The sequence below is a fragment of the Rhinoderma darwinii genome, chromosome 8, assembly GCF_050947455.1.
Source record: "Rhinoderma darwinii isolate aRhiDar2 chromosome 8, aRhiDar2.hap1, whole genome shotgun sequence".
Classification (NCBI taxonomy): domain Eukaryota; kingdom Metazoa; phylum Chordata; class Amphibia; order Anura; family Rhinodermatidae; genus Rhinoderma; species Rhinoderma darwinii.
The window spans coordinates 29,731,596-29,744,118 of record NC_134694.1 but is presented as its reverse complement, the minus strand read 5'-3'; the positions used below and the strand labels follow the sequence as shown (position 1 = coordinate 29,744,118).

General features: G+C 41.2%; 1 protein-coding gene across 2 annotated transcripts in view; it reads left to right on the top strand.

Annotated features, from left to right (window-relative positions):
• ASTN2 (astrotactin 2) overlaps nt 1-12,523 on the top strand; it is a 647,867-nt gene that overhangs the window by 587,286 nt on the left and 48,058 nt on the right. For both annotated transcript variants that reach the window (XM_075835546.1, XM_075835545.1), the window contains one exon: nt 5,430-5,571. In XM_075835546.1, the coding sequence (XP_075691661.1) occupies nt 5,430-5,571 (142 nt within the window). The remainder of the gene's footprint in view (nt 1-5,429; nt 5,572-12,523) is intronic.

Sequence of the window (12,523 nt, the reverse complement as noted above, 5' to 3'; positions counted from 1 at the left end):
AATTGTAATAAAAGTGTGTGGCTTTATCTACAAGGGGACTTTATCCACGGAGGGGACTTTATCTACAGGGGGGACTTTGTCTACACAGGGGGGCTTTATCTACAAGGGGGACTTTATCTACGGGGGGACTTTATCTACACGGGGGGGGCTTTATCTACGGAGGGGGGGCTTTGTCTACACGGGGGGGCTTTATCTACGGGGGGACTTTATTTATGGGGGGTGTCTATCTACAAGGGGGCTATATACTGGGATGGGCTATCTATGGAGCACCATATACAGGGGTGGGCTATAGCTACAGGGGGGCTATATAGTATATAGCCCCCCTGTAGATATAGCCCACCCCTGTATATAGCCCACTCCTGTAGATATAGCCCACCCCTGGAGATATAGCCCACCCCTGGAGATATAGTCCCCCCCTGGAGATATAGTCCCCCTGTAGATATAGCCCACCCCTGTATATAGTCCCCCTGTAGATATCGCCCACCCCTGTATATAGTCCCCTTGTAGATATAGCCTACCCCTGTATATAGTATCCCACAAATTGCTCCCCCTATAGTGCTCCACAGAAAGCCCACCCCTGTATATAGCCCCCCTGTACATATAGTGCTCCACAGATAGCCCACCCCTGTATATAGTATATACAGGGGTGGGCTATCTAGTGGAGCACTATATACAGGGGTGGACTATATGTACAGGGGGGCTATATACAGGGGTGGGCTATCTGTGAAACACTATATACAGGGGTGGACTATATGTGGAGCACTATATACAGGGGTGGACTGTATGTGGAGCACTATATACAGGGGTGGGCTATATCTACAGGGGGGCTACATACAGGGTTGGGCTATCTATGGAGCACTATAATACAGGGGTAGGCTATATCTACAGGGGGGCTATATACAGGGATGGGCTATATCTACATGGGGGCTATATACAGGGGTGGGCTATCTGTGGAGCACTATATACAGGGGTGGGCTATATCTACAGGGGGCTATATACAGGGTTGGGCTATACGTGGAGCACTATATAGAGGGCTAGGCTATATCTACAGGGGGCTATATACAGGGGTGGGCTACCTGTAGAGCACTATATACAGGGGTGGGCTATATCTACAGGGGGCTATATACAGGGTTGGGCTATACGTGGAGCACTATATACAGGGCTGGGCTATATCTACAGGGGGCTATATACAGGGGTGGGCTATCTGTAGAGCACTATAGGGGGAGTTATTTGTGGGACACTATATACAGGGGTGGGCTATATGGGGGAGAAATGACACGTCGATTGGTAGAGAAAACAAACATGGCGAGGGGGAAGGAGATGTCGCGAAAGAGGTTGGGGGGGGGGCGCCAAACTGAATCTTTGCCCCGTGTGCTGGAGAACCTAGCTACGCCTCTGTGCACTATTAAGGGTCCTCTAATGCCAAGCCAATAATGCACTATCCATCACACAAAAGAATTCCTGAACCAACAGTGCTGTACAGCAATGAACAAAATTGGCTCTTTGTTCCAACCACTTTTGTTGGAGTAACCAAACTACTGGCTTCATTGTAAAGGGAATACACTCACTTTACAATGCACAAATTCTTGTGTGAGAAGTTTCTGTACTTTTACCATGCACAACGGGGCAAAGCGGGCATGGGAAAAACAGCTAAATTAATTTCAGCAACCAATGCCAGGCAGTTGCGGCCAAGCCAAATAAAATCATGCGATAAATTCAAGTGTTCTAGGTTCACATGATGAGAACATCTTTTATAAATCACTAGCTCATGGAATACTGTGTACAGATTTGAGGACCTGTGTATAAGAAAGGCATAACAGAACTGGATTAGGTCCAGAAGCAGGTGACCAAAGTAATTGGTAATAAGTTGAACGCAGTACCCAGGAAGGTTAGCTAAATGAAGTCTATTTAGTTGGAAGGAAATATGATTAAGCAGTAATTTAATTTCTGTGTAGCAATATATCAAATAATCTAATTATACCCAGGCCTGTGAATATTATACATTTTTGTAACAGAAATATTTCCCTATTGAAATTATGACAATTAGCAACTACAGTATCCCATAGGGGTTTTGCCTTACTCGGGATCAACACTCATGATAATAAGTTGAACTAGATAAATATGTATTTTTCAACTTTATTAACAATATGAATGTAACTCATCCATTTCATGACAAAAATAAGGTGACTCATGATCTCCTTAGATCACGACACAGCCTTATTATTATCAATCTTTTTCATATTTAGATTCCTAATTCTGAGCCACGCTTATTCGTCATCTACTCACTGCCACCCTGAGAAGTATTCAAAGAATTAGGTCACCTACTCCACCCACCATCATGGAATACTTTACTGAAAGCACCTCTATACAAGAAATCAGAGAATTCATAACTGCTTAAAAAGGGTTTCCACACGAGGGACATTTATGACATATCCACAGGGTATGTCATAAATGTCAGATAGATGCTGTCCCAGCACCTATCTCTAGAACAGGGTCCCTAAACCCCATTCTACCTCTTTGTGTTCCGGCTGATTTCCGACCATGAAGAACAAAACAGCGTAACTCTCTGAGCTGCGCTGTTTCTGTAACTCCCATAGAACTGAATGGTACTTATGGAAACAGCATAGCTCACATGCTATTTTGCTTCTGTAACTGCCATTCACTACTATGGGACTTACGGAAACAGCATAGCTCAGCGAATTACGCTGTTTCTGTAACTCCCGACCATGTACCGACCATGTAATTAGGAAGTGACCGGGAGTCAGCGTGAGCACGAAAAGCTAGAACGGGATTTAGGGGCCCCGTTCTAGAGATAGGTGCGGGTCCTGGAGGTGGGACCTGCATATATCTGACCTTTATGACACATACTGTGGATATGTCATAAATGTCCCTCATGGGAAAACCTCTCTAACCAACCATTTTTCCATAACCAGAAGCAGGTGAATCCCAGATGATGTTTGCATATACCGCTCAAATACTTTTTTACCTAGACTCCAGGTAAAGGCAGTGTTATTCTTATCTGCCACACTTACTACTTGAATTTCAGAGATGTATGAAAACTTGTACAAAGGAAAGGTGAACAGTTTTCCATAGTAACCAATCAGGTTGTTGTTTTCATTTTCCAAAGGATCTGTAAAAAATAGGAGCTGTAATCGGATTGGCTGAAATCATATACACTTTACTGCTACTGTAATATGCTGCGCATTTCCTGTACAGAAAATTCTGTCGGAAATTCTGCAGTGTTTACGCTACATGTGAACGTACCCTAATGGAGAGAGCAGAGCACATACTCGACCTGTTCTCTCCATTTTTCCTCTTTCTCAGCCGGTGAATGGCTTGACATACGACCGCTAGTCTCCTGATAGTTTATCAAAGCGGCGAGACTTCCACCTTTCAGACATATATGATGTATCCTCTCGATTTGCCATTAATGCCAATGGTTAGCAGTTTCCTAATATACCGATCACTCTGCTAGCAGCATGTCCCTTGACTGTACCGAGAAATTGCACAATCTGTATCAGGTGTGCCCTGCTTCTGAAGTAGGACGATGATTATTTAATAGGTGTACCAAATGCTGCTTGAACGTTAAGATCCAACTTCTGTACTACAGTATGTCCCCTTTACCGCTAATGTGCGGCCAGGACAATTGTTCTCTCCTGTGTGTGCGGCTTCCCAAAACAAAAAGTGCTCCCCCAGTAACGAGGACTCCCCCTCCACGCCGCTCATGATATAATCTGCGACACTGCTAAGAGGATGAAGGCGGTCAGCAATAAACATCGCCTGCATTTCCTTCTGTTTGCCATCCGTATGCGTCCCCCACAGCCTCTCCCCCTCTTTATAGCAATTTTTGAGGTTCAAGACCTCTGGCCAGTGCCCACAGGTTTTCAGAGCTAGGAGTCAGGGCAGCCATGGTAGAGGGCAGCAATTTGGGAGATGTGCCACTTTCATTCCCTCCCCTCTTCCTTCCCTCTGTATTGAGATCTCCTGACGTATACCTATGACGGAGGCTGCGACGTGTCCCCTATAGGCATACAGTGGTACTGTATACGTCGCCCATAGGGTCTTATTGTAAAAAAAAAATATACGGTTTACGTATTTTTTCTGAATACTGTTGTATTTCATACTTTTTTTTGCGTTATACCGACAAATACTGTCCTGACGGAGGCCAAAAAAACACTCTTTTGGCCTCCGTCGGGTAATTGGGGGCCTATGAATGTTTTTAAAGTATATATATATATCTTTCCCGGTGTATACGTTAAACATACACCGCATACGCAGTGTGAGTATAGCCAATCTATAATTAGTCCTGCGCATGTGTGTCCATCAGTTGACCTAGACACATTTTGATCCACTGCAATTAAATATTGAAGGTTCCTATTGAATGACAGCAAGCAGAGATCTTGAACATCACGAGGAATCGATACAGAAAGTATATTTTAAAAAATTGCTTCACTTCTATTTAAATAAATAATGCAATTTGTATTCCTGAACCTTGTATACCACCAAAAATATTTTAAACAGAAAATATTTACATGATATACGAGTATAAAATGCAATTTTACACTAACAGAAGAAATCCAGTGAATAAAGGAAAAGTGAATAAAAGTTATTTAATGAAACACAATGGCTGATGGATTATATTGATGTGCGATAATAAGAATTGAATGTCCGTATATATTTTCAACATCCATAATATTGTCACAGTGTAGCTGGCGCCATTGTAATCTGCTTGGAAAAACGATATACATAAATCAATAAACTAATCAGCTAATGCAGAAATACTAACGGTAATCATGAAAATAAGCGATTGAAAAGAACACAAATCCGTCACCAGTGAGGTATTGTACTATTTATGGAAAAAGGTTTGGCTTATGTTAAGTATACACATAATTGTTCCTGTAGAGAAAAATAGAAATACAATAGGACTACAGTTACTACTTTCACATCGATACAAAATTAAAAAGCAACAGAAAATCACAGAATTGTTTTTTTACCTGCCCTTGTATCAGGAATTATGTCCTTTTTCTGCAATTTTGCGTAAATTTGATCCCCTTTTACGTGATTTATTTGTGGTTACATGAGTCCCAGTGGGGCCAGAGACTGATGAAATGCAATAAATCTGAATACAATGATGCACAATATGTTAGCGCTATATAAATATTAGAAAATAACAGTTTTTCTTTCTCATATTATATATGTGTATATACATTTATACATACAGTATGCATATTTGTTGAGTAATGCAGGTCTATAAAAAAAAAAGTTCCCTTGTATTGAATTTATTTCTTTTACCTCCTTTTGGTAAATTGAATTATCCATCTCATAGAGATACCCTAAATATATTGCACTTTTATTTTTAATGACTTTTTATTTTGACCATGCAATATTGTAATCCCAATTTTTTTTGGGTTTCTTTTGTCTATTGCCAGGAGAGTCCCTCAGCCTCACCGATGATTTATTGTCTGGTTTGGGTACGGCTTGCATTTCAGCTGGGAGAAGCCATGGTGGGACCTCAGATACCAATCTTTACTCTGTCATATTCAAGTGCTTGGAAGCAGACAGTATTTACAAGTAAGCGGAGACCAATTCTAAAAAGAAGTCAATAGGCTAAATATATTGTTGAGAGCAGCTGCGCTCACTGTACCGTAGATGTTGGGAGAAGCCATACTGCCTTCATATACAGATATTTTTTAGCTTGGGGTTGCATTTATTATGTATATTTAACCAATCAAGGCCAGTCCATTTTCCACTTTTTTTTTTCTTTTCTTTTTTTGTTTTGTTTTTACTTTTTTCAACCCTGAAATTTTTTCTTGTATAGAATTGTGCTAGTGGCTAAAAGCCTACTGCTTCTCCCTTATAGCAATTTGTGGAAAGCTGTAGCCTGAGACTGTGCTGACACCTAAAATTAGACGTCAGCACAGTCTAAGGCCTCGTTTACACGTGCGTGATATACGTGCGTGCGACGCGCGTGCTCTTTTTACGCGTGTCGTACGCACCTATAATAGTCTATGGGGGCATGCAGACAGTCCGTGAGTTTTGCTCAGCGTGAGTGCGCTGAAAAAAACTCACGACATGTCCTTTCTTTGTGCACTGTTCGCGCATCACGCACCCATTGAAGTCAATGGGTGCGTGAAAACCACGCATGCCGCACGGAAGCACTTCCGTGCGAACTGCGTGATTCGCGCAACAGCTGTCAAACTCTGAATGTAAACAGAAAAGCACCACGTGCTTTTCTGTTTACAAATATCCAAACGGAGTGTCATAATGATGGCGGCTGCGCGAAAATCTCGCAGCCGCGCATCATACGCTGACGACACACGCATCTGTTAAGTGCCTTTTGCGCACGCAAAACGCCGCGTTTTTTGCATGCGCAAAACGCACACGCTCGTGTAAATCAGGCCTAAATGAATGGAGCGGGGAAGCATAGGCTCATGACGTCACTCATCATGTTAGCTGAAGTTTGACTTTATCATGTAAGCAAAATTTTGGGTAATGTGTTAATGGCAATACAACATTTACCCAGTTAACACAGCATTTTTTGGCGCTGATTTTGACTCAGAAACCACGTCGGAATTAGCACCACAAAACACCCTAAATCTCCCTCCATTGATCTTAATGGGAGATAGAGGCATTTTTTTCCACACGCCGCTTTTTTCCACTCGCGAAAAAAAACGCGGCATGCCCTATCTTGGAGCTTCTGAACCTCCATTGAAATCAATGGGAGGTGGAAAAAAATCGCAATGTTTGTTTTGCGCAATTTTTAAAGCGGTTTTTGACTAAAAACCGTTGGAGGTTTTTCTATCTGCTAAATTTAATAAAAGCTTCAAAATAGATGCGTCAAATAGTGCGTAAAAAAACACGCTTGCATTTCAAAATCTGGCTCAAAAATCTGGAAGGAAATTTTGAGGCAGATTTTTTTCTGGTTGCCAAAAAACGCTGTGCAGATACCCTAATAGAAAATCTCACGTTCCTCTAAGGTTTTGCGTTTTAGTCATACTTTTCTTTGATCTCTATTTCCATCTCTTCAATATTCTATTCTAGTTTGTGACTGATGAAAAGGCCACTGAATAAATATTTACTGATACACATCATACACTACTGCTCATTAATTTCAATACACCCCCAGATTTGTACATTTCTCTGTTAAGGATGAACGTGACACATGTGTTTTGCACAGAAATTTATCTATCTACTGTTTTAGGAAGGAGTCAACCAACGAAAGCGTTATGCCATAGTTGCTTTGAAAAATGCAAGGCATAGTCTACGAGAAATAGCTCACCTGTAGAAGGTTTTTCGCTTGATGGCGTGCTGTGTACCCTCAAGAAACACACTGAAAACAAGAGTGTACGTAATCGACCACGACCTGGACAACCTGGAGTGACCACAAGACAGGAGGACAAATTGATCAGAGTGTGTTCCAAACAGACATTTTTAAAACAGCTGATCAGATCCGTGCTGATCTGATGGAAATAAGGAAGATAAGCCTGTCAATTGTGACTGTCAAACGCCGCCTAGTAGCCAGTGGCTACAAGAAAAGTGTTACAGCCTGAAAACCGTTGTTTAGGCCTATTAATAGAAACAAGAGATTATTGCGGGTTAAAAAGCACAGGAGCTGGACCACTATTCAGTGTAGGAAGGTCCTTTTCACAGACGAATAAAAGTTTGAGTCCAAGAGGCGAAAGTTTGTCAGTCGTGCGTCATGTGAGCGCATAATTCCTGCTTGCATTCAGCCCACAGTCAAGCATGGAGGAGGTTCCTGTATGGTCTGGGGATGTTTCACAGGTAATATGGTTGGTGATTTACTAGAAATCGAAGGAATCATGGACTCCAAGTGCTCCCACAACATCTTAGTGCGCCATGCCATCCATTTCGGAATCTGTCTTATTGGTTGTGGTTTCATACTTCAACAAGATAACGACCCAAAACATACCTCCTGTCATTGCAAATAGTATGTCCAGTCAAAAGAACGACGATAGGTGCTGAAGAACACAGTTTGGCCACCCCATAGTCCCGATTGCAATCCAATTGAACTCCTTTTGGATTATCTGGACAGGTCTGCAAGTTACGAGCCAAAACCACCTTTGGGAGTTTCTACAAAAGAAGTGGGCTGCAATCGGAGCTGAACATGTTTATTTGCCTAAATATAGTAAATCCACATTCATCACAAGCTAGCTTATTTTATTCATTTCCAAGAAATTAAGGATTTGGGTGTTGTATTGAAATGAATGAGCAGTGGCGTATGTGTCAATCTTTATTCCTTTCGTTAGCTGACCCCGAGCAGCATCAAGGCATTGTATTTGATGCAGCACTCAGGACATTGAGCACTATGTTGCATCAGTACCATGTATGATGAGCCACAGCATACGGAGGGGAGAAGCGAAGAGGAGCGGTAAGGTGAGTATAAATGTTTTTTTTATTTTTTGTCCAATGGGAGGAAGGATGGTTGGCCGCGGTCATTACGCCACAATTGTGGCAGACAGCCAGCGGAAAGATGCGTCAGATTTATAAAGAGGTGTTCAAATGAAATGCCAGCCTTCGCACATTTGCCCCATATACCCGTAGTTCTAAGATAAAATTCTGGTTTTCTGCAGCCACCAGTAGGGGGAGCTTGTTGCACACTGTTTATACACTGAACTTATTTATAAAACGTTATGCAGTAAGATCCTAATTGGTTACTGCATGCAAACAACTCAGGATCGAGAGGGCAATTGAATAATAATTGTTTATTTTATATATTTGTCAATTAACAGCAAATTAACTCCTTCAGTTGGCTAATTGATTGTAATAATGCCTATTCTTTTTCATAACTCTGACGTGTTATGAGTGGAAATTTACATTCACTTATTGGTGGGTAAGTTCAGACATAGAACTAATGTTTACACATAAGAAGTGCTGCTTCCTACTGGTGATACTGTGAATCGACACTGCTGTTGATAACACAGTCTGCCATTTTCCATGGTACTTCTTCCTTAGAAGGGGTTATGTAGGTTCACCTTGGAATAGCTTTATATGCACTTAGGACTGCGCCAATTTTTGCACAGCCAATTAGTTTATTCAATTTATTTAAAATAGTCTGCCAGATTTTCTAATTTCCTTTATAATTTTTCTTTACTTCAGATGTTTTATGTACAAATTTAGTAATTATTATTTAGAAATTACAGAGAACCTTTCACCTCCCCATACATGTCCAGCTGAGTGCAGCATGTAATGGGCAGGGCTGCACAAACCCTGGGGCACTTTAAAAAAAATTCTACCCTCCTCCGTTATTTAGATATCAGTGCCGTTATATTTGGCACCCGATATTTAAATAACCCCCTGAACTGTCAATGGGGCGTGTACTGGCAAGGGGGAGTGTTATTATGGCTGTGACACTGTCCAATCACATATGAACAGTGTTTCAGCAAGAGCAAAGATAGAGGAGAGAGTGTGCGTGCGCGCGCGCACACTCTCACTCTTCAGCTTTCAAGATCAATCTTCTGCCGAACTGGCAAGGGGGCGTGTCACTGCTACGGACAGTGAAAAAGCTGGGGAGCGCTTGCACTGTCCGTAGCAGTGATACGCTTCCTTGCCAGTTCGGCAGACAAAGTACAAGACTGATCTCTTGCAAGAGATGAAAGCGTGCATGCGCACTCTCCTCTCCGCAGCTCTTACACTGTCCGTAGCAGTGACACACCCCCTTGCCAGTTCGGCAGAAGATTGATTTTGAAAGCTGAAGAGTGAGAGCGTGCGCGCGCGCTCGCGCCCACTCTCTCCTCTATCCTCGCTCTTGTTGTAACACTGTCCATATCTGATTGAGCAGTGTCACAGCCATAGTAACACGCCCCCTTGCCAGTACACGTCCCATTGACAGTTCAGGGGGTTTTTTAAATATCGGGCGCCAAATATAACGGCACCGATATCTAAATAACGGAGGAAGGTAGAAAAAAATGTAAAGTGTCCCAGGGTTTGTGCAGCCCTGCCCATTACATGCTGCACTCAGCTGCCCATGTATGGGGAGGTGAAAGGTTCTCTTTAAGATACTTTGAAGGGAATTTATTATGACTGGCGTTTCATACGCAAGTCTAAACAGAAAGAAAAATTTGAGTCAACCGAACACATTTATGAAGAGGTGTGTCACATCTTTTGAGGTGAATAGTCCATTGGACACAAAATTTTTAACCCCTAGATCACCAGTGATGTTAACATTAGGTACCTCATCTCTTAGCCGGAGCAGAGAGCACCTACAAAAGAGCGTATTCTGCTCTGGAAGACCCAGAATGTCAGTACATTACATTTATTTCAATGGGAACTGTTTAATGCTTCATTTGTCCTGCGGTGGCACTGCAGGGAAATTGAAAACCTAATGCAGGGTTCTACCCAGAGATCACAGCAGAAAACTGGAGGTACAGCAGCAGGACACCTTGTGATCATTTTATCATTTGAGCATACTTCTGTAACTACACATACTATTAGTCACAGAATCTTCCTCCTTATGCCGAACTTAACCCCTTCAGGACCCAGCCTGTTTTGGCCTTCAGGACCCAGCCGATTTTTTCAAATCTGACATATGTTCCTTTATGTGGTAATAACGTTGGAATGCTTTTACCTATCCAAGCGATTCTGGGATTGTTTTCTCGTGACATGTTGTACTTTATGTTAGTGAAAAAATTTTGACGATAATTTTGGTATTTATTTCTGAAAAACAATTTAGAAAAACAATTTAGAAAAAAATTTTGCAAAAACAGACAGTAATACCATACAAAATACTTACTAGTTTATATTTCCCATAGGTCTACTTTATGTTTGCATCGTTTTTTGAACGTACTTTTATTTTTCTAGGACGTTACAAGGCTTATAACTTTAGCAGCAATCTCTCATATTTTAAAGAAAATTTCAAAAGGCTATTTTTTCAGGGACCAGTTCAGTTCTGAGGTGGCTTTGAGGGCCTTATATATTAGAAAATCCCCAGAAGTAGTCACCCCATTTTGAAAACTGCACCCCTCAAGGTCTTCGAATCAGCATTCACAAAGTGTTTTAACCCTTTAGGCGTTTCACAGGAATTAAAGCAAAGTAGAGGTGAAATTTACAAATGTAATTTTTTTTTGCCGAAATTCATTTCTAATACATTTTTTTTTGTAACACAGAAGAAATGCAACTCAATATTTATTGCCCAGATTCTGCAGTTTTTATAAATATCCCACATGTGGCCCTAATGCGCTAATGGACTGAAGCACCGGCCTCAGAAGCAAAGGAGAACCCAGTGGATTTTGGGCCTCCTTTTTTTTAGAATATATTTTAGGCACCTTGTCAGGTTTGAAGAGGCCTTGTGGTGCCAAAACAGTGGAAACACCCCAAAATTGACCCCATTTTGGAAACTACACCCCTCAAGGAATTTATCTAGGTGTATAGTTAGCATTTTGACCGCACTGGTTTTTCGCTAAATTTATTAGAATTAGTCTGTAAAAATGAAAATCTACTTTTTTTCTGAAAAAACATAGACATTTTTAATATTTACATGAAATAATAAAGAAAATGCACCCCAACATATGTAAAGCAATGTCTCCCGATTACGGCAATATCCCATATGTGGTAATAAACTTCTGATTGGACCCACAGCAAGGCTCAGAAGGGAAGGAGTGCCATTTGGATTTTGAAGCATGGATTTTGCCGGATTGGTTTTCGGTTCCATGTCACGTTTGCAACGCCCTGGTGAGACCAAAACAGAGGAAACCCCCCAAAAGTGACCCCATTTTGGAAACTACACCTATCAAGGAATTTATCTAGGGGTATAGTTAGCATTTTGATCACACAGGTTTTTCGCAGAATTTAGTGGAATTAGGCAGTGAAAATGAAAATCTACTTTTTTTCTGAAAAAGCATAGAAAATGTACATTTTTACAAAGAATAAAGGAAAAAAAGAACCACAACATTTGTAAAGCATTTTCTCCTGATTACGGCAATATCCCATATGCGGTAATAAACTGCTGATTGGACCCATGGCAGCGCTCAGAAGGGAAGTAGCGCCATTTGGATTTTAGTGCACGGATTTTGCTGGATTATTTTTCGGTGCCATCCGCCTTTGCAACGCCCTGGAGGACAGTGGAAGTCCCCCAAGTTACCCCATTTTGGAAACACCCCTCAAGGAATTTTTCTAGGGGTATAGTGAGCATTTAGACTCCACGGGTCTTTTGCAGAATTTATTAGAATTAGGTGGAGAAAATTAATATCACAATTTTTTTCCACTAAAATGTTGCATTTTCACAAGGAATAAAGGAGAAATAAACAACCAATTTTTGTAAAGCTATTTCTCCCGGGTATGGAAATACCCCACATGTGGTCATACATTTTATTTTTTCATTAGAAATGAATTAACCCTTTCAGGACTGATCCATTTTTTTGCTTTCTTATTTTCGTTTTTCACTCCCCGCCTTCCATGAACCATAACTTTTTTCTTTTTCCGTCAGTAGGGTGATGTGAGGGCTTATTTCTTGCGGGAGGAATTGTAGTTTCTATTGGTACCATTTAAATTGCCATAAAAAGTACTG